The sequence below is a fragment of the Artibeus jamaicensis genome, unplaced genomic scaffold (genome assembly GCF_021234435.1).
Source record: "Artibeus jamaicensis isolate MK-2021 breed Jamaican fruit bat unplaced genomic scaffold, CSHL_Jam_final scaffold_369, whole genome shotgun sequence".
In the NCBI taxonomy this organism is placed as follows: domain Eukaryota; kingdom Metazoa; phylum Chordata; class Mammalia; order Chiroptera; family Phyllostomidae; genus Artibeus; species Artibeus jamaicensis.
In genome coordinates this window covers 10,524,933-10,547,752 of record NW_026522042.1, presented here as the reverse complement: position 1 = coordinate 10,547,752, position 22,820 = coordinate 10,524,933, and the positions used below count along the sequence as shown (strand labels likewise).

Sequence of the window (22,820 nt, the reverse complement as noted above, 5' to 3'; positions counted from 1 at the left end):
AGTATGGATGTTTTAGATGAAGTTACAGTTAATGCAGCTATTTTGTTCTTGTAAAGTACATGATGATTCTTAATGTAATGCATTTAGCCTATTCCAAGAATAAAACATATATTAATATTATATTAATATTATATATTTTATATTATATTAATATTAATAAGTAGTATTTGTTTTTTGTTATGATACACAGTAAAACTTCTCTCATTATTGGTTTTAAAAGTTTGACTTATAATTTCTGATACGAAATCAATGAAGCAAATTTCTGATTTATTACACGTTGAGAGACAAACATGCACTCAATAAACCACTCCTATGTCTAGAAAAAGTTACATAACTTTAAATAAATGATTTTACTTCCGTTAGTATTTTGCTTACCCGTGACTTGAACAGGTGATCATACACCTCCAGCAGCCGAGGTAAGGGCACCCCGATCTCATTCATCGTCTGTATGACGAAGCCCACATCCCAGTTCAGGGTGCAGACCTGCTGCTCTAAGAACTGCACGATGAAATCTGCAGGGGAGAAAGGGCCAGAACGCAGGGCTGTCAACTCTTTACTTTCCCCAGCTCATTTACTGCAGTGAAGCTTTCACGTAACAGTGTGTAAGGTTAAGGTGTGCAACGACTGGATGCACACACACTGTAAATGTTCACTGCAATCACATTAGGTAACACATTCATCACCTCATGTAACTGCTATGTTGTAGGACTGTTAACTCTTGATATTAAAAAATAGGTCTTATTCATTCATAAATGAGCAGTTCATAAGGGGAAATCCTTTAAAAAACAATTTTTAAAAACATTTTCTATTGAAATCCTTTTAATAAACCCAAGTACTTATTTGAGACAAAGTCAAGAAGTGCAAGATAAACGATATTTAAGCTCCCCCAAATTTCAAGGCAGTTTTTTCTCCAGTGGGCTGACGGCCGCTCACACTGGCCAATGCAGGGCGTTCTCAGGATCTGCCCAACACCCGACAGGGGGCGCACTGTTTGTCAGCAAAATCCTGCAGCCTGGTGCCCCTGGGGCAGCAGTGAGAGGCAGCCAGTCCGTGTCCCTCTCCCCCTCTCTCCCTCCCTTCCCTAAAGACCTGGCTCCTCCGGTCAAGCACAGCCTGAAGTGGCTGAATCGTCACCCAGTCAGCCCAGCCACGGCAAACAGCACTCTCCCAACAGGAGTCACCTTAGGTTTTCCATCACCAGTTCAGGGGTGAACCTGGGGAGGGGCAGGGCCCTGGGCTGGGCTCCCAGAGCTCAGGACTTATGCAAGGACGAGGCCCCGGCCTGCATCTGAGGGGATCTGAGAGCCCCTCATAGAGCTGTAGACCCGCCCACGAGCGTCAGAGTCTGCCGGCAGCCGTGCCAGCACGCCCCCACCAGCATCCCTCCCCCCACCAGCATCCCTCCATAGGGGCAGGGAGCGCAGCCGCCGCCAAGCACACTGTGTCGTGCTCTCACCACGGAGCAATTTGAACCTCAAAAAAATTTTAATACAAATAAGACAAAGATGTCAGAATGAGCAAGTCCACAGAGATGGAAAGTAGAGCTCAGTGGTTGCCTGGGGCCGAAGGAGTGGGGCGGGGCTGCAACAGGGTTTCATTCTGGGGTGATGAAAGCGACCTAGGTTTAATTGGGCGATGGTCGCCTCGGAACCCTGTGAATATGCGAAAACCACTGAATTACACACTTTAAAGGTATTAGGAAAGAAAACGGCATTTTCATGAATTTGGAAAATATAGGCAGATACAATAAAAAAGAGATCTCCCCATTGTTGGAGAGAACACTGATAATATTTAACAATTAACATATCCTTGACTTAACAGCTTTTCAGACAAGAAAGGCTACTGCATCCTGAATTTAGACATATTTTTTAAATGCACTTCCCAAAGACTCACAAATGATTTATTTTGACCGTTTTCGTGTGCTAACCCATGTTTACGTTTTACTAATTGTCATGTCATAAATAAGATCATAACAGTAACATTCAAACTCCCATTCATGATCCCCAAAACCCGAGACTGACCCACATGAACACCCACGAGTAAGAAGAACCACTGGAAGCACTGCTGCTGAGCCTGAATCCCCTCCCCCCCTCCACAGATGACCACACAGCGATTCTGGCCAAGTAAGCAAACCCCAATCTTGTGGCCTCCTTGCCCCGGACAGACTGACAGAAAAAGGCAGGCCTTCTACCCTCCACCTTTCCTGAGTCCAAAATTAAAAATTCAAGTCAAAGCAGAAATACTCTCAAAAGCGATTGTGTAGAATGTGGCTTTTTCACCATTAAAACTGTCAACTTTCTCATCCTTATAAAATATATGTATTTGCTGTTTATTTTTCTGATCAATGAAATGGCATAGCACGTAAGTATGGGACTGTATTTACCAGAAATAAAGGAATGATTATAATGGTTTTATTTCCTGGCACATTCAGGGAATAAACACTAAATCAGAGGTGGTCTGTAAATAAGTTTGTATCCTGACGTGTAAAGAATGTAATGCTATATCGTGGGCATGGTCATGTTTCTCAATGTTTTCCAAACCACAAAGTGGTTTACATTCTACTTTATAAATGTATTTGTGTTGATTGTATTGTTTTACAACAGAAGAAAACATGCTAGGTTGGCAAATGATTTAAAATAACTACAGTCACCTACATAACCATTATAGTTAGCATATTACATTTTTAAGATGAGTATCTGCTATTTTAAAGAAAAACATGCCCTCAATATAACAAAAGGAGTTGAATCAATTACAGATTAACCATTTACAAAAACACCGGCCATTTTTCTCTACAAATATGTACAGGGTTGCCAACAATATCATCACGGTGGTCTGTTAGTCTACACTATCTCGAGACAAGTATATAAACTTGGAGGGTCAAAGAAAGTTCTGTACTGAACTATTCATCAACAAGCTCTGCTATTCTTTGGAAGTCTTTCTTTTTGGAGAGGTAGAATTAAACTGCTCAACAGCAACAAAGAAATGTTTTCACTCTAAAGCTAATTATTTTTCCAAGTCAATAAAGAAAAACCACCCGCAGAAGAAAACCCAGGGCAGCGCCTGAGGTCACTGCTCACCTACGGGAAAGAATCGAGGTGTGCCAGCATAACTTTTGCCAAGGAGGACAATCTTCAGACTGAGGGCGTGCATTCTGTCTGAGGAGCTCAGCGTCACACTGTCATTCAGTTCTGTAAGACGGAGACATGGCACTAGAGACCCCAATTATTTTTAAGGTGAGGAGTTTAAATGGGCCATTTTATCATTTCAAGTTAATGAAATGCCCTGGAGCCAACATTCACATGAACAGAAGGAGCGGCCCCGCTGGGTCGGCTGGTCTCTGACATGCTCTCATCTCAGCGGGGCAGGGCAGTGCAAGGAGGTTCTGAGGGAAGTGCCTCGGTCTCCTGTAGGCAGCACAGCCCCCACAGTGACTGGCTCTGAGGGTCCTCTCAATCCTGCCTGGGCTCGTTCTCCAGAGGACCACCCTCCACCTCATCCAGGCACCCTCCCCATACCCTCTACACGGGAGCAGACAATTTTCATGAGCCCTGATATGTGAGCCTCCAGCCGCCTGCGTTCCTCTACCAAGTCACTAAGTAACGTGGGCTAAACATATCTTCGCAGTGGGGAATGGACACTTACCTTTCTCTATGATATCTTGCCAAAGGGTCTGCACCAATATAGGGTCTGAATAACCGGCACAGTGAATTATCGCAAGTTTACACTCTGCAAGTTTAAATGGGTCAGCAAATTCCCCATAAAGCTGCAGGAGAAAATGTCAACATTATAAATCCAACCAGAGGTCTGCGTCCAGAAATTAATAGTGAAATACTACTTGAAAGTTAAAAACCAAAGATTTTATCTGAAGTTCCTAAAATGTGACACAAAAATACAAGATGTGTGGGGCTGGCCACAACTCTGGGTAAAGTGGTGAATGCACGGTTGACTCCAAGCAGGCGGATTTGAGGATGTGTGCACTTTTTCTTGGCTGGAACATGTCCCAGTGACTTTTCTTACAGAACCAGTATTGTCTAAAACAGGGTTTGAAGGATCATGGAAACACTGACATATCTCAGGGTGCTTAAGGACACTAAAGCTGGTCCAAGGATAACTGAAGAAAGAACTGCTCAGAAAGATACAGAGAGGATTGGAGAGTGAAGCAAAGATGTTACTTTTTCAAAACAAGAAGCAAGGCAATAAATAGCTGGCACACGTTTTAACCAAGCCCCACTTGATGCTGATAGATTCTTGACTGTTCCTGGCCTGGAAAGAGAAACTCAGCTCTTTCTCAAGGCAAATACCACAGCAGTGATTTGTCAGCCTGGTGGCAAGCTGCCAAGGATGGCTGATCTTATTTTGTGGAGGTAGTTATTCTTCCATGTGAAACAAAAAATAAATGCAGAACACCCCCCCATGAATTGAAAGTGTTGGGTGACTGCTTGACTGCAGCAGGAATTCCACCTGCTTTTTTATTACCTTAGTTATGTCCATTAGCTCGGAATCCAGCTGAGAAATTGCATCCTGCACAGAAGAATGGTGGGAATACTGCCTTTGCAGTGTCTCCTGTATCTGCAGTTGGATCCTCGCAACCTAGTTTGGACAGACACAAGGGAGTGCTGACTTCATTATGAAAAATCGATAGGTACACAAAAAAATGACTGTTATACCTGCCTTTAAGTTTCTTAAAGTTAATGTATTCATAAAGACTTCTATCATAACAGACTAGCAACTCCCCATCATGACATAAAAGATTTCCCAGGAAAGGCACGGTGGCGGAGTCTTCACTGCCCACCCCAGCTGTTCCTCCCACGGCTGCGGCCAGACGAATGGCTAGACTGCGCTTTCCAGCCTCCCTTGCAGGGAGATGCGGACGTAAGACTAACTTCTCTGCAAAGGGCCATTAGTGAAAGTAAAGTATGTCACTTCAGAGTTGAGGTTTTTAAGAGAAAGCATGTGCTTCTTACACGCTTTTCCCCCTTCCTCCCTTTGACTAAAGAAAAAAATTACCTTTGACTAAGGCCAAAGGTAATAGAGCCAGAAAATAAAACTTGGGCAGCAAAAATCAACCCAGTGGAAGAAAGCCACCTGTCAATCAGAAATACCCATTCTGTATTTTTGCGGTTGAGAAATAAGCTTTTGTATTGGGACTATTATACATTTTTTGGGTCTCTCAGTTAAGACAGTGCAATCTCTATTCCGCATGTTTACTTTTTAGCTTCCAGAATAAATGGTGCATGTCCTGTAATCTGCTTCATGGTGGAAGAGTCGGGAAAATCTTTATAAGTGCCATAGAGAAAAGGTTTAAATTACAGCCACAGTGTGACCAAAATGCTGTATCATTGGTCTTCCACAGTTTACATCTAAACACGAATAAATAAATAAAAAAATACAGGCAGATGAGATGAGAATTAATAATACTGACTGCTATAGACCTATCATTTACTAGAGGAAGAAAAGAAAGTACTCAGTGTGAACAGAGCTTAAGTATCATCGCTTACTTCCATTTTTTCTTCCAGTTCATGAAGGAATTCACCGTCCGCAGCTGTTGAGGAAATGGCTGTGGAACTCTTGGCACTAAGAATGGCTCGAGCAATGTACTCCAGTCGCTGCTGAAGTGGAATTTCTGTGCTGGGGGGAAAAACACTCATTTTTACTCAGATGAATTCCTAAGGTTCCAACATGCAAACGTGTCAATTATGATGTATTATTTTATACCAAGTGGACATAAAAAACCACCTGAAACTTGAAAAAATTATTAGGGGATTTCTGGTAAGAGAGAGCCACAATTTAAGGCAAAAAATAAAGAAAGACATGTTTGTGTCCAAAAAAGCTACTTCCTATTTTAAAACTTTAGTTCAGGATATTAAAATTTGGATTCTTCTAAAATTAAATTAAGAGTATTCTTTATTTCTCCTCATATTCTGCATTTCTTTGCCTTAGCATGGCCAATACTACATTTAATTGTCTACAGAGCAACTAGAGTGACCACTTAAAAACGAAAACCCGCCCTCACATGCTTTCTTAAACCCCCCCACAGGGTCCACTCACTCCCCGCCCTCCTCTCCCTCCGCTCCCCCGTTCGCTGTCTCCGCCCCCTGGCTTCCCTCCTGTATTCCTTCCTTCCTTGAATATTAATCTTCTCCTGTTGAAACTATTATTCATTTTTTGTTATGAAATATTCAGAAGTTCCCTAACTTTTAGGAACACATTTACTTTACACACATGCACCCTAATTTTATTGCATTGCCTTTGATAGAATAATCTAACTAGAAACTCCACTGTTTTTGTTAACAGGATTCTTGATAATCTTCCAAGATGTTGGCAGTAATTTAACCCAATGTCAGGATACAGAAAATTAGTCGGGAATTGATAAACATTTAAAACCTTCAAGAAGTAGTTTTTGTCCTTTTAATCAAGAATAGCAATTAATTATCATTAGTAGAAAGAATCTAAAGACATATTTTAGAGAAAAGAATTTAGAAGACAGTCTGAATAAAAAGGGCATTACAAATTCTTTTACAATCTCCTACACATTCTTAAAAACAAAATAAAAGAGACTTTAGATAAACTTTAGATAAATCCAAATAAAAGCATAAAAACTCGGCATGTGTAAGACCTGAGTGGAGTCTCATTCACACTCTGAAATCCGATGTTCCTAGTACCGCACGGTGGGCCACCACGCCCATGCGGCAGGCGCGCTGCTGTACCTGTGCATGTCGGCCAGCTTGGACAGGACACGGGCGGCGCTACTGAAGCTCCGGTTCTTCTCGTAATACCTCCAGAGCAAATCCATATAGCGAACTTTGTTTGGATCAACTTTGGCCATTCGGGCCAGATGTGGCTCCAGAAATGGGGAAGTGACCTGGAAGTCGGACAGGCACCCAGAAACATTTTCTCACCACCCACTCGCTCTTTACACAGTAAGGGGACACTTTAAAGGTAACTACAGATGTGCCCCCTACTTTCTGACCATAAAAGCAAAATTACAGTCCAACAATAGATACAAGAGAGGGTAATTTTCTCATTACAAATGATTTTTTGTTTTACCACAGTTGATGAAAGAGTTACTAGCATAGTTGCATTTGGTTGATAAAAATAATTTACTATGATCTAGTCATAAATCTTTTAATAAACCCTGAGAACACAGCTAGTGAATCCTAACTATGAGCTCAAAGGCATCCTGGAAATGATCAGACGCCGCCTATTCATTTCACAGACCGAGAAACACAGACTAGGGACTGAGGAAACGTGTGAAGTCCCTGTGACCTAATGGCAGAGCTGAAACAAAGTTCAGGTTCCTAATTCACAATCCAGTGATTCCCACCCCACAACAGAAACATGCCAATTAGCTGATAAATAACAAGAAAACTGGAGCGATGGTCTATTTTATACCGTAGGAAAAAATATTACATTACTTATAGAAATTAACAATATTGGAATAAGAAACTTTTACCTGTAGCAGTTTATCTGCAAGGTCAGCTTGTATTAGCCAATTATAAAGGGCAATACTAAAGAGCTCATCTTTTGATCGTTGACACAATTTAAGCATTTGTTCAAACTAAAATAAAGAAAGCAGGAAAAATTAGCACAAACCAAGGCTCTGCTGCCGGACATCATGAACCCTTAGCCTAATTAGCCCCTGGAAAGAAAGAATAGAGTATCCTTAAATGTTCGACGAGCTACTTACTACCCTTCCCAAGACGATTATGCTACCACCCCCCCACACAGGTTCTCAGCACAATGCATTTCAGATGGAGAATACGCTGTCCGTACGTGATGTCCAGCTTCTTCATTACTCAGCATGTTGGGATCCGAAGACAACACAGGAGGCCCCGGTTTTTTGGGTACACTGGGGGACTGAGGGGCGGCCTTGCTTTGATTCACCAGCTCCTGCAGTGTATCTGTAATGCACTTGTAACTGTTTAATCTGAAGAAGAATGGGAAAGGAGCAATTGCATTAATTGGACAGCAACTGCTTTATCTTCTCTAATTTTAAATACAAGAATTTAAAGACTATTTTGGAGAATAAATATTTGGTCTATATATTTGGTATTAAAAATAATAGAGATCGTATAATTTTTCAATAGGTTTCAGAAACATTTGGTTAAACATAAAAGGGTAATGTCATAAAAGTGAATGTCTTAACAAAAACCATGTCTAAGGTAGTAGATTATGTATTTCCTTTATGGACATAGCACTTCTTTTGTCTCTACTAATTCATGGACATTTCAAAATCATCCTATAAGACAAAAGACTTCATCCAGAAGAGGAGATGAGGAGGTGGGGAAGCCAGGTTTGTTTCCGAGTCGTTTCATTGAAAACCGACATTAATAAAGCCTCAGAAAAACCACAGAAGCGACTTCTAAGACATTTATAAGTACTTAGGAATTTTTAGCAGATGAAAATTTTACCTGTAGGCAAGAAATTATAATCCTGATACGGGCTTTTAATAAAACAAGTCACTTTAAAGTGAAAGTGTAATTGAACCTTATAAGGGTTGTATCTGAAATATTATTTCCCTACTACTATCTATCAAATTTTACACAAAGAGAAGTCTGCTAACATAATAAAACTTACCGTTCTTGGAAAGCCTGAAGCCCAATGACGTCTTCCTCGGGTTCTCCGTGTTTATAGAAGTGAAGGCCAAGCCCCTGAGGATCCTTCTTCTCAGCAGCCGTGAGGGAGAGCTCCGCCACGCCCTCGTAAAAACGCACTGATGGGAAAGACAAGGGTGAAGGCTTATTAGGTTTGTTGTTGAGCTGCACATTTTCCTCTTATCTGCTTATAAAAATACCAAATATTATTCGATTTCTATTGCACGTTAGTCACCCTGGTGACAATATCATATAAAATATTTCTTATGAGTTTACCATAGAACAAGGTCCCCAAAGAACAAGGTCCTAACATGACTAAATGGCAGACATTGAATATATTTTCTTCACTGAAAAGAACTTTTCTATTTAAAATAACAAACAGGATGCTCTGGCTTGTGTGCCTCAGTCAGCTGAGCATAGGCCTGTGAACCCAAAGGACATAGTTCGATTCCCAGTGGGGGCACATGCCTGGGTTGTGGGCCACTGAGAGGTGGCCGATTGATGTTTCTCTTGCACACTGATGCTTCTGTCCCTCTTTCTCCCTCCCTCCCCCATCTCTAAAAATAAATAATATTTAGAGTTAGTTGTTGAAAAAAGTCTTGGGATTCAAAACGATACCTTTCATAAGAGTTACTACTTTTATATTATGTTAGATTTAATTTTAAGGTAATTTTAAATTTGACTAGGTAATATTTTATGGCAGGTAATATATTGGTAATTAAACAAAAGCTTTATGCATCTTAAAATTAAATGTAACCCGGCAAGCAATCCGATACACGTGGTAGTTTAACCGGACCAGGACTGGAACACCAAGGGTAAAAAGTGACACATTTGAAGACATGAAAAGGCTCAGCAGCCTTTGCAGAGGCCAGTGCGCTCACCACAAAGTACAACACAAGGGAGGAGTTTCTATGTCAGATACTTGGGCCAATGAACCAGAAGAAGATTTGCCTCTTGGAAGAAGCTCTTCTTCATCACTACCTTGTTTCAGTCACACAGTCATTTGTCCCCTTAGTTAAGAAGCTCGGAAGGACAGTCTTCACTGAGAGTTGCTGTGGTTTCCTGCTTTGACGGCGCTTGAACAGAACCTGGTGCTCCATCCCGGCCAGCTGCCCAGATCCATCCTTCTGCCACTGCCTCAGGACCTAGGACCACCCCAAGGCCCCTGCCAACACTCCAGTGCCCTGAGACCGCCTGTCCTCAGCTGCCCATCATGACGACCACGTCCACCTCACAGGTGCGCCTCACAGGAACTGCCACCGGGACTTGGAGGCCACCGGCAACTGCCAGGTCAACCTGGACCTCACGCTTCCTCGGTCTACCTGTCCATGTCTTACTATCTTAACAGTGATGATGTGGCTTTGAAGACCTTTGCCAAGTGTTTTCTTCACCAGTCTCATGAGGAGACGGAACACGCGGAGAAACTAATGAAGCTGCAGGACCAACCAGGGGCCGAATCTTTCTCCGGGATATCAAGAAGCCAGACCGTGACGACTGAGAGAATGGGCTGCATGCAATGGAGTGTGCATCACACTTGGAATAAGTGTGAAACAGTCACTACTGGGCTTGCACAACCAGGCCACTGAAAAAAATGACCCTCACTGTGTGACTTCATTGAGACTCACCACCTGCATGGCAGGTGGAATACGTCACACAACTGGGTCGGGGGCCCGAGTCAGGCAGGGCAGAGCACCTCTGTGACAAGCACATACTGGGACACAGTGCAGAGAGCTTGGCCCCCGGGTACTCTCCCACGGCCACAGCGGGGACATCCCTGGTCACCAAAGCAGCATGTGCATGTCAGGGTTACCTTCACCCTTCCTGTAACTGGTACCAAATCACCCACTTATGTCTCTCATTTGTGGCATTCCTTCAAATAAAGTAATTTGGAACAACAGAAAAAGAGGAAGAATGGTTTGCTTCTCACCTTGTCTATACTGAGCACAAACATTGGAAAGGTCAACTTGATTGCTGATTTTCTGGTACTCCTTCAGTGATTCCCTTAACATCCTTTCCTTTTCCATCTTACTTTGAACTTGTCGGGAACGTTGGAGCAGCTCATTTGCCTAAAGTAGAAATGACAAGAACTTAAGAAGATATAAAATCAAGCACACACATGATGCTGTCAACATAAGTTTTAGTCTATGTCTAAATTTACATCTGGTTTATTATAATCAATGATAAAAACAACTCTACAAACTTACTTCTTCTTAATTTTAGGCAGAAAAGTTTTTGACCATAAATCCTAGCTATTCTTAATTCCTCTCACAAACATGTTAAGCAAGATAGCTTTTTGTCTGGCAAATCTCTTGCCTAGTCAATACTTTATTGGTCAGCAGGCAGTCCACGTGATACTGATTTTTTAAATTCCTTCCACCTGTAGGAAAGGATCAATAAAAATTGCCCAATTAACTCTGATTCATTACAGACTTACTTTAGGTTTTAGAGACTTTAATTTCTAAGAAGAGGCATATTTAAGCATCGTCTTCTTATTTTTATTTGTTTTAAAGATGTTATTTATTTATTTATTTTTGCAGAGAGGAGAAGGGAGGGAGGAGAGAGAAACATCGATGTGGGAGAGGAATATCAATAGACTGCCTCTTACACGTTCCCAGCTGGGGGCCTGGCCCATAACCCAGGCATGCGCCCTGACAGGGAACTGAACCTGCAGCCTTTAGGCTCTCAGGCCAGCGCTCAATCTACTGAGCAACCATTCAGCCAGGGCAAACCATCGTCTTTTTAAAAACAGGCTAGACATACCATCAAAGATTCTTTACGAAAAATGCAAATATATATGGATTTTGAGAAATCATGTATCCCCACACCTTTCTTACACAGATGAGGATTCTGTAGCCAGGAGAGGCTCAGAAACCTGTCAAGTTCACATACTGAGTCAAACAAGATGCCCCTGATGCCACAGCACCTCCTCTTCTGTGGGGAACACGGAAGTGGCTGCCGGAGCCCCGTACCTTGGAACAGACCGCGTCATCAGTGCTGTACAGCAGCGGGCAGATGTCCTGTAAGTGCAGGCTAATGCCATCGACAGCAGCATTGTCTCTGATATAGCAGTTGATGAGGGAAGCAATTAATGCCCCGGTCAGTTCCTTGTCCCGGATTACCAGGTCTTTAAAGGTGGTGATTTTCAACTGCTCTTGAAATTCCTAGGAGTATAAAAAAACTTTTCTTCTATCAAAGATGTAAGAATATCATTTCCACACAGAATAAAATTTCTTTAATAATGTAACCAAAACATGAACGGACTTTATAATTGCAAAGAGAAAACATACTAAAACTATACAAACTAACACACATTTGAAATTTTCATAGAATCATACAGAATTGAAAAAGAACCCACAGTATGTCTAGTTCAAACCTCTCATTTTACAAACGAGGAAGGTAAAGTCCAGGCAAAGCCAAAATTACAGCCAGGTCTCCTGACTTTAGTTATAACCAGAAAAGAATAATCAATTAGCTGTATTAAAATATCTTGGGCTTCTGTTTTTTTTCCTAAAATAATGTTAGAATTCTGTTATTCGAGGCCTTCTAATGTTGAGGTTTAATCTCATTCTGAACAAATGTGCTTGGTAAAATAGAGTTCCAAATTATTGAGGCACCTGTAATTTATATTAGAGGGAAATACTCTATTTAGTGATTTGACTGGTACTTTTTTTTTTTATTTTATTTTATTTTATTTTATTTTATTTATTTATCTTTAGAGGGAAAGGGAAGAAGAGAGGGAGAGAAAGTTCACTTTTAATAAATTTCAGCAAATACACTACGTCCAAACTTTTGTGCTACTATATAATTTGCATTCCTTAAGCACAAAAATTGTAATTCAAGGGACGGAGCTTTGGAGATGGATCCCCCAAAAGACGCCTAGGCTAAAACAACTACGTCTTGCTTTTCACCCACTATAATGTATTCTACCTGGTATGGAAAGGTTTTCATAATTAGACATTTTAGCTTGAGGAGTTTTTTTTAAGTATGTGTTTAAAAGAAAATCAGCAATAATACAACTTTCCAGACTTTACAGAAAAGAACTAGGGGAATGCCTTTTAACTTTAAAAATTTTACTAAAAAGTAAAAAACTAAACATTTCAGGATAACCAATAGTCCCGACTGATAAGAGAACATTGTATTAATATGGAAGACATCAGATTTGGGAAATCACCATCTTGTAACCATAAATGAACTAAGCCATTCAGACAATGAATGGCAGGGGCAAAGCAAGTCTGGTGGAGAGTCCCATCGGCAGGATTGGATTTACCACCTGACTCCGGCAATCGACCTTAGAATCACTGAAAGTGGGACAAGCAGGCCTCCTGTGTCTCCTAACAAACACAGACTGACACACAAACCACTGCCTGTGGAGTAATTTAATGCTTCCTTAAATGCATGGACCTGAACTTGAATCAAGCTTCTGTAGACTCCATTCCATTTTCCATAAAAACGAAGGTAATAAAGAAACAAGTTAATTATGAGAAAGGAACAGACAACCTCAGAATGCCGGCTTTCCATAGGATAGATCACCCAATATCTACAAGGCAGCAGCAAGGGAAAATAGCCCTAAACTGAAAGAGATGTAAGAGACACAACAATAAAATTCAATGAGTGAACCAACTCTTTAAAATGTGATTTGAGTGAACTAATTTGTAAAAAGGTATTTTTAAGCCAGTCAGAGACATTTCATTATTTTAGATGCTAACAAAAAACTGTTAATACTGCCGAGTGTGAAAATGACATTATTACTCAAAGAAATGTCCATCTTTTTAAAGACATACATACTAAACTAAGTTATAATGAGATAACATGATGTCTGGATCTAATTTAAAGCAATTCTGTAAAGTAAAAGAAAAAAAGGATAGATTAAGCAAAGTTGGTAAAATCTTGAAAATGCTGAATACCAGTCAAGTGTATATAAGGATTAGTTGTAGTACTGCTCTATTTTCATATGTTTCAAAATGTTCACATTAAATAATGGATAGGAATATATTCCCCCTAAGTAAATCTGCCTAATATTTAGATAAGTGCAAGTTATCATTATTATTTAAAAGGATTCAAATAAGGACAGCAAAATAAATGCGGACCATTCATTTCCCACAATGGGAAACATCTTTTTTGAAAGTATGAGTGTTTAATTAAGGCTGATGGACTCCCTGAAATCACATGCAAAAATGTATGTATATGACTGTATGCGTTCTTTGAGGGTGAAAAGAGAGTTCAGTCAAGATTCCCAAAAGGGCCTGTAGCCTACATAAAATTTACAATCTACTGTTTGAAAAAGCAAACCAGCTATTGTCAAAAAGTATTTCTGGCAAAGTAAGATTCCATTCCCATACCAGCCAAAGCTCTCAAACACTGCGAAGCCTCGTGGCTCTGAAGAAGCAAGCCCCCCAGTCTTCAGTGTGATCTTCCCGTGACATCGTAGCTTTATCGGAGCCTAAACGCTTCCCCAAATAACCCCCTCCCTGACCAAAGCGTAAGACTAGAGTTCACTCGAAAGGGAGAAAATGAGGCATAAGATGAACAGTATGGTCTTAGGGAACAAAAACAGCCTACCTTCTGCAGTTCGCCTACAATGACAGTGAACTGGTGTTCACAGAGGAGTTTCCATAAAGCCAGAGCCTGGTATGATTTCCGGACCAACTGCTGGATTGCCTGAAGTGAAATCTTTTCACTCACTTGAGCCTCTAATTACAAAAGGCAATTAATGAAGTTTTATAAAACAACATAGGTTAATTGTTTTATTTCAAGTAAAACAATACTTTGCCTCAAATAAAAACAACTATTAAGGTGAGGCTGCCATTGTTCACCTTCCCCCACGCCCCACCACAGGCAACCATGAGCACGAGTCGTTGAATCTGGTTTTATATTCACTGTTCTATACACGAGCATGTGTATGTGCACTTAAACAATAAAAATGTTTGTTTTTAGATCATTTATGCCATGCTTTCCCCCTCAGTTACATTTCTGCAAACAATCCTTACTGATACATGTAAACTTAATACATTTTTTAAATTGCTGAGTGTTCCACTGCGTAAGTATACTACAATTAGGTACACAGTCCAGCTGAAGGACATTTATATATTTTTTCCATTTTCCTACTAAAACAATAGCAATAAATATCCATAAAAAGGTCTCCTGGAAAGTGCAGTCAGGTTTTTCTAGGACTGTTTCTTAAACCTTAAATTAGGACACACCGGCGAGTCATAAAATCAATTCGGTTGGTCAAGACAGCTTTTTTCCCTTAAAGAGGAAATAAAATAGAATTTGAAAAAAAGGAAAAAATATTAGAGTGTAAAACAGGTAGTTATGTCCTAAATTTTTGTTTCAGTTGTGTGTGTAATGTACCCTACTGAGAGGGAAAAGTCTGACATACTGTTCTAGCATGTATACCTAGAAGTGGAATTGCTGGCTTTGGGTGTATGTGCATTCTAAGCTTTTACTAGATATGATCAAACTGCTCTACAAAGCAATCATCTCAAAGAATATTGCCCGCAATTTGAACGCTCCTGTTTCTGCTTGCAGGATGCAGCGTACAGCCTGACCAAGGTACTGAAAAAAGAACGTACAAAGCAGTGAACAGAAAACAAGGGCCAGCAAGAAGGGAAGAAAGTATTTTGGGACAAAAGTCAGTGGCTAGGTCTTAATTAGCCAAGTTCAATAAGCCAGAATAATGAGCTTAAACAAAAGAAGAAAAAATTTTAAAAGTTGAATTACAGGCAAAATTTAAACAATAATTTATTATTATTTCAATTCATATCTGGGATAATTGATGACTATGAGAACTTTTTGATTCCCCTTACTCTTTCTTTAGTTGTTACTATTTATAATGAAAAAAAAAAAACAACACAAGAAAAACTCGACTCACATTTTTTACTCTACAAAAAAGTGTTGCTAATCCTTAGTAGAAAGCAAATCAAACCACAACAACACCATTTCACACCCACTAGAATGGGCATAAAAACCACTGAACAGTAGCTGGTGGAAATGGGAAATGCTGCATTTGCAATGGAAAACAGTGTGTCAGTTCCATATGATTTGCAATGGAAAACAGTGTGTCAGAATTACCATATGATCCAGAAGTTCTACTTCTTGGTATATAACGAAAAAATTAAAGGTAGGACTTGAATTTATATTTGTACGCCATGTTCATGGCAGAATTTGTTCAGAATACTGCAAAGGTGAAACCAACCCTAGCACCCACGGGGATGAATGGATAAACCAAATGTGGTATTATACCATGGAATGTTATTCAACCTTAATAAGGAAGGAGGTTTTGACATGAGTTACAACATGGATAAACTTTGAATAAGCCAATCACAAAAGGATAAACACTGTATGACTCCACTTACAGGAGGTACTATGATTCAGAGCTAAGACAAAAGAAGAATGGCAAGGGTCAGGGACTGGGTGAGTGGGACGGGAAGCTGTTGTTTCACAGCTACGGAGTTTCAGTTTGGGAGGCTGAAAAGGTTCTACAGATGGTGGTGATGTTTGCACAGTGCGAATGCACTAAATGCCACTAACCTGTGCAGTTAGAACTGGTTACAATGGTAAATTTTCTGTTATGTTTATTTTACAGTAAAAAAGTCATTAGAAAAGGTGTGTATCATGTGTTCTGAGGGGGAAGGGAAAAATTTTAGGGGGATGTTATAAAAATACATGACGTTCACATTGCCCCACTTTTCTCAATCACATAGATATTTTAATAAAAAAATTGTTACCACAAACTAGATCTTACTGAGAGATGTGCGTTATGTTCTATGCAACTACTAAAACTCTTTACTGTGATCATGTACATTATGCGATCAAAAGTACCAATTTACCATGAAATTTCCTCTGCAGTTCCTGCTGCATTTGTTGGGTATTTCCATTTTCAGGACGCATGAATCCCGTCAGCCGCTGCTGCATTTTGGCAGTGGTACTAAAACAAAAGGTCCAGAGTGTGTATTTGTGTCTTTCACAGTGTTACTGAGATATAACTCATGTGTCACACAATTCAACAATTTAAGGTGTACAACTCACTGGGTTGCACAATTATCACCTCACTCTAATTTCAGAACACCTCCTAGCAATCACCCCCATTTCCTTTCTCCCAGCTCTACCCTTAGCTACCATCCAACTTACTTTCTGTGTCTCTAAATTGGCCTTTTCTGACTATTTCATATAAATAAACTGAAATATGTTGTAAATATTTTCCCTTGTAGATTAGTGAAATAGCACTGGCAAGTCAGTGATGTTTTAAACTTGAAGCATTGTAATTTCTTAGGTGCTTAAAGTTTCACTGAGTAGATGGATGATAACAATACCTTCTTTTTATTGAGCACTTGCTTTCTGCCTGCACCTTTAATACAACAATTCTGTAGGTAAGTATTATTAAGAATCCCATTTCACACATGCGACAATTTTAGGACAAGAATAAAAAGCAAAGAATCTGTTGTAAGAAAATACTGACCACTGAGGGAAATGAGTAAATAAGAGCATTTTGAAAAGAACATCAACTTTCAGGAGAAGCTTCTATTTGGTAACCAATATTCAGTGAAATACAGATTAAGATTTTTAACTTCAAAAGTATGAGACTACTAGAGCTGTAATGGGGACATTGTAGGAGAAAGCAAGTAAGTGGTTATGTCAATGTTGTTAGAAAATAAGATTTTTTAGGATAAAAACAATACAAATATACCCTAAAACAATTTACAGACAGTGAAATATCCTGTATTTGTTAATCTGAACCTAAACAATAGTACTACTCACAATTTTATTAGAAAAACAAAATCAAAACAACATACAGCTTGACCAGGAGCAACGAACAGCCCCAGCTACACTCTCCAACATCCTTTTCTACAAAAGAAACCGGGGCCTGTGGGAGAAATGGCTGATTTCAGGGTTATGGCAGGAATTGTGCCAAAAGAACCCGGGAGGTTTTATCATACTAGGAAGCAAAGAAGCTGTCAAAGACTGTTGTCAAAATGATTCAAGAACAATCTGGAGAGGCAAAATATGAAAATATTTACATTAAAAAAACCAACCTGCTACAGGCTGAAATATTAAAATTGTAGGCTGATGATGTTACTAAGTAAAAACCTCCACTGTCTGCAGTGGCCAAGCTGGAGGGAGGCTGCTGCGGCCCTTCTCACAAACTACAGCGCAGAGCCTTGCACCCGACACAAAGAACTGAGGCAGCTCCACAGAGACAGACAGACGAGTGGTTGCCAGGGACCAGCGGGAGGGGAAGCGATGAGTGCTGAGGATAAGACATTTGTGTCCCGCCACTTTCCCCCTACCTCCAGAGTAATGGTATTTGGAGGAGGGGGCTTTGGGAGCTAGTTAGGTTTCAGTGAGGCCATGGGAATGGAGCCCCACGATGAGATCAGCACCCTCATAAGAAGATGCCAGGAGACTTCCGGCCAAGATGGAGGCGTAGGTAGACACACTGTGCCTCCTTGCACAACCAAAATTAAGAAACAAACAAAAAAACCCCAGAACTGACAGAAAATTGAACTATATGGAAGTCTGACGACCATTTATCAGACTAGAAAGGGGTGGAGTCGGTGGCTGGCAGAGAGGGGTCCCGGGAGGAAAAGGCAGTGGCTGGCGGACCTGGGTGCGCAGGCGGTGGCTGGTCAACCACAGGCACGCGGTGGCAACAAGCAGACCCAGTGAGGCGTGCAAGGCGGTTGGCTGACCTTGGACACACATTTGCACACAGATAAACCAGGTGAAAACGGGCAATGAGACAGACTGCGCAACCCAGGGACCAGCGCTGGAAAATAAAGCCTAAAAACACCAATTGAAAACACTTGTGGGGGTTGAGCTTCTGGGAGAGACTCCCAGCCTCACAGGAGAGTTCATTGGAGAGACCCACAGTGTCCTAGAACACAAGCCCACCCACCTGAGAACCAGCACCAAAGGGGCCCAATTTGCTTGTGGGAAATGGCAGAGGGGACTGAAATCCAGGAGCGAGCAGAGCAAGCACCATTATTCCCTTTCTGACCCCGCCCCCACATACAGCATCACAACCCAGTGACTGGGTTGCTCCACCCTCATGAACACCTAAGGCTTCTCTCCTCACTATGTAACAGGCGTGACCTGACCCCCCAAAAAGGGCTCAAATCGAAGAACAAATCAAAGCCCCAGAGCTAATACTTTTAAGTGACCAACCTATCACATGCACAGTTCAAAGCACTGGTGATCAGGATGCTCACAGAACTGGTTGATTTTGGTCGCAAATGAGATGAAAAAATGAAGGCTACGCTAAGTGAAATGAAGGAAAATGCACAGGGAAGCAATAGTGTTGGAAAGGAAACTGGGACTCAAATCAATGGAGTGGACCAGAAAAAAGAAAGAAACAACCAAACAGAAAAGAAGGAAGAAACAAGAATTCAAAAAAATGAGGAGAGTTTTAGGAACCTCCAGGACATCTTTAAATGTTCCAACATCCAAATTATAGGGGTACCAGAAGGGGAAGAGGAACAGCAACAAGTGGAAAACTTATTTGAACAAATAATAAAGGAGAACTTCCCCAATCTGGCAAAGGAAATAGACTTCCAGGAAGTCCAGGAAGCTCAGAGAATCCCAAAGAAGGTGGACCCAAGGAGGAACACACCAAGGCACATCATAATTACATTAGCCAAGATTCAAATGAAGGAGAGAATCCTAAAAGCAGCAAGAGATAATGGGACAGTCACCTACAAAGGAGTTCCCATCAGACTGTCAGCTGATTTCTCAAGAGACCTTGCAGGCAAGAAGGGGCTGGAAAGAACTATTCCAAGTCATGAAATCCAAAGACCTACATCCAAGATTGCTCTATCCAGCAAAGCTTTCATTTAGAATGGAAGGGCAGATAAAGTGCTTCTCATATAAGGTCAAATCAAAGGAGTTCATCATCACCAAGCCCTTATTTTATGAAATGTTAAAGGGACTTATCTAAGAAAAAGAAGATAAAAAAAAATATGAACAGTAAAAAAACAGCAAACTTACAGTTATTAACAACCACACCTAAAACAAAAGCAAACTAAGCAAACAACTAGAACAGGAACAGAATCACAGAAATGGAGATCACGTGGAGGGTTAGCAACAGGGGAGTGGGAGAAAGAGAGAAGGGGGGAGAAGGTTCAGAGAATAAGTTGCATTGATGGTAGGTAGAAAATAGATAGGGAGGGCAAGAATAGTATGGGAAATGTAAAAGCTAAAGAACTTATGACACATGCACATAAACTAATGGAGGGGAATGTGGGTGGGAGGGGTGTACAGTGTGGAGGGGAATAAAGGGGGGAAATGGGACAACTGTAATAGCATAATCAATAAAACATACTAAAAGAAGAAGAAGAAGATGCCAGAGAGCATGCGCTCTCACGTTCCCTCTCCCAAGTGAGGACACAGAAAGCAGCAGCTGTCCCTAAACCAGGAACAGCATCCTTGCCGGAACCTGAACATGCTCACCTGATCTCAGACCTCCAGCCTACAGACTGTGGGAAATAAATGTCTGCTGTGTAAGCCCGCCTATGGTATTTGTGTTACTCCAGCCTGAAGACAGGGCGTGTCTACTGGCGGCAGAGGGTTTCTTTCTGGTGTGATGAAGATGTTCTGAAGTTAGACAGTGGTGGGTGATGACTGCATAGCCTTGCAAATATACTAAAACCACTGACCTGTATATTCTACAAGGGTGAATTTTATAATACGTGAATTGTAACTCAGGGAAAATAAGTAAAGAAATCCTACTTATTCTTACTTTGGATTTCCTAATGGTCCTCCTGCAAATTGGGAGTTTCTGTCCAGAAATTCCTGCAGGCCTTTCAGTTCTTGTAGCACTGACTCCAGCAATTGGGAGGGAACACTACTTTCAATCTGATAAAAAAAAAAAAAAAGTTGTTTTGAAGGTTTAAAAACAGCGACAAGGTGTATGTATAGAAAACATACTCTGTACATCTATAACTGCATATAAATGTTAATTTTGAAGTACCCTAACTTCATAAACAGTAAAGATATTTCTTACGTCAATTCATAGTTGGTGACCAGAATACAGGGCTGGGTATCACATCCCTTCTCTCCGACTCTGGTTTGATTTCGATATAATTTACAGACAGTAAAATACACAAATTTTAAGTGACATCTTGTTGACTTCTTACATTTTAATATAGTCATAGCCAGACCACAACAGAGAGTATTCCCAACACTCAGGAAAGTTCCCTAATGCTCATTAGTCATTCCATCTTGCAGGTGACTACTCTTCTTACTTCTATCACTGCAGAGCACTTTAGCCTGGTCTTGAACTTCATATAAATGAAACCACACTATGATAAGTAAATACATGCTTATTCTTAGAAATATGAACTTAAAGAGCATCAGAGTTGCAAAGATATTTGATATCTTATTTAAAAAAGAAAAAGCTTAAAATAAATTGTATTCATATTTCACATTCATACAAATCTTACTATGTGAATTTATGATGATACAAAGTTCTACAAGATGCTTTCTCAAAGTACTCTAGAACACAGGCAAGTACATGGAAATTAGTACTGGGTCCATAGACTTTTGGGTATATAAACAAAATATTTAAATAGTAGTTTTGAGCAACATTAAGTATTAGGACTTACTCTAACCCTCGAAAGAACCTCAAGGAGATGTACCATCCTCATTTTACAGTGAGGTATCAGGCTCTGAAATGTTAAGAAGTTTCCTCACCTGCTAATAAGTGTCAGCGCAGAGACTTAACCCAGGAATTGGACAGTGAATTAGACAAGGACGCAAACACACACATAAGAGAATGCTATCCCTGCATCCTGTTTACAACATCAGGAAGTGTGCAACAACACACTTGTCCACGAAGAGCACACCTGGCCCCGTACAAATGGCGGACACCACTGTGCAGCGCACACTCACCGCAGTGATCTCTTTGTTGCCGCTCCTGAATACTCTCTCCACAACCAAACTGGCATCCCAGATGTTTCTGGAACAGAAATGTTTTCACAATTAGGCTGAGGAGGACTAAAAATAATTAAATACATAGTACATGCCTTTCTGTGTGTTTATTAAAATGTAGCAATGGTTTCATTGAACATTTTACTACATTAACTGAAAAAGAAAAGGGAAACAGGGAAATTTTAAAACCTGATAAATCTAAGTTATTTAACTAAATAAAATACTGTTAAAGAAAAATCAAAAGTCTCTGGGTAATGAACTGTAAACCAGGAAGCTTATAATGCAAAACTAAATTTACAAAGGGGTTTTGCACAGTTTCAAATTTTTAAACAAATAATTAGAAGGAAAGCACATAAACCTGAGAAGACTATATACTGGGCACAATACCCAACTAGATAACATGGTAGACTGACTGCAAAGGTGGCTATTTCTCTGCTCTCTCTGCCATGAACCTTCCAGGTTCACTACCACCAGGCGAACAGTCCCTGGCTAGCCTGCCTGCTGGAGGGCGCGAGGCCGTGTGGAAAACAGCGCAGCCAAAGGTGACAGCTCTCTTCAACTTCATGGCTGACTGTGCATGCACAAGTGAGCCTGGCCAAGCCCAGAACTTTCCAGCTGACTTGCAGAGACACAAGTCACTGAGTCAAGGGGTAGTTTGTAACACTATACATAATAGGTACAGAGATACATTTTGAAGATATATAAAATACAGATGGTTAGACAATAAAAAAGCTGAATGAAGGAAAACAATCTGAATGGAAAGGGAACTAAGATTCGGGTACAATTTAATAGGGATAAATGATGCCCCAAATATAGAACTAAAAATAGTCAGTGCAGCAAACTAGGATAAGGTGAGCAACAGTTAATTAGTCCCTGGAAAACTCACCCCATGATTCGAGAAAAGTAGATGCAGATGCCGTTGTGTTTTCCAGAGCACACAATCTCTGGTCCGGCCATGTAGCCCAGACCTGGGGCCGGGACCGCCGGACTTCCTGTAGCAGGCACTGGGGTTGGCATGACAGGAGGGTGCACGCCTTGTACACACAGAGAGAAACAAACCTTACGGTGTAAGCAGAAACATGGAGAATTCTCCATAACCCCAGTCTGCTGTACCTAGACCCACAGCAAGAAACTATTTACAAAAAATATTGGAATAAACACAAAGGGAGACTTGGACTTAATGGCTTCTCCCAGACAGGTTGTCAAACACTGGCAATGCAGGAGGACAAGGAGAGACAGCTTGCAGTCACTGCTCCTTAATGCTGGAGTGAGAGTGAACTAATTACACAGATTTCGGGGCTG

General features: G+C 40.7%; 1 protein-coding gene across 1 annotated transcript in view; it reads right to left on the bottom strand.

The window, feature by feature from the left end:
• The window catches only part of NUP155 (nucleoporin 155), a 54,114-nt gene that overhangs the window by 3,480 nt on the left and 27,814 nt on the right, over positions 1-22,820 (bottom strand). Inside the window, exons 18-33 of the mRNA XM_037129017.2 lie at positions 22,405-22,552; positions 21,480-21,546; positions 20,329-20,444; positions 16,424-16,521; positions 14,154-14,284; positions 11,564-11,755; positions 10,522-10,660; positions 8,578-8,713; positions 7,774-7,927; positions 7,454-7,558; positions 6,708-6,862; positions 5,499-5,628; positions 4,477-4,590; positions 3,643-3,763; positions 3,078-3,188; positions 376-512 (exon numbers count right to left, since the gene is read on the bottom strand). Coding sequence (XP_036984912.2) covers positions 376-512; positions 3,078-3,188; positions 3,643-3,763; positions 4,477-4,590; positions 5,499-5,628; positions 6,708-6,862; positions 7,454-7,558; positions 7,774-7,927; positions 8,578-8,713; positions 10,522-10,660; positions 11,564-11,755; positions 14,154-14,284; positions 16,424-16,521; positions 20,329-20,444; positions 21,480-21,546; positions 22,405-22,552 — 2,054 coding nt within the window. The remainder of the gene's footprint in view (positions 1-375; positions 513-3,077; positions 3,189-3,642; positions 3,764-4,476; positions 4,591-5,498; positions 5,629-6,707; positions 6,863-7,453; positions 7,559-7,773; positions 7,928-8,577; positions 8,714-10,521; positions 10,661-11,563; positions 11,756-14,153; positions 14,285-16,423; positions 16,522-20,328; positions 20,445-21,479; positions 21,547-22,404; positions 22,553-22,820) is intronic.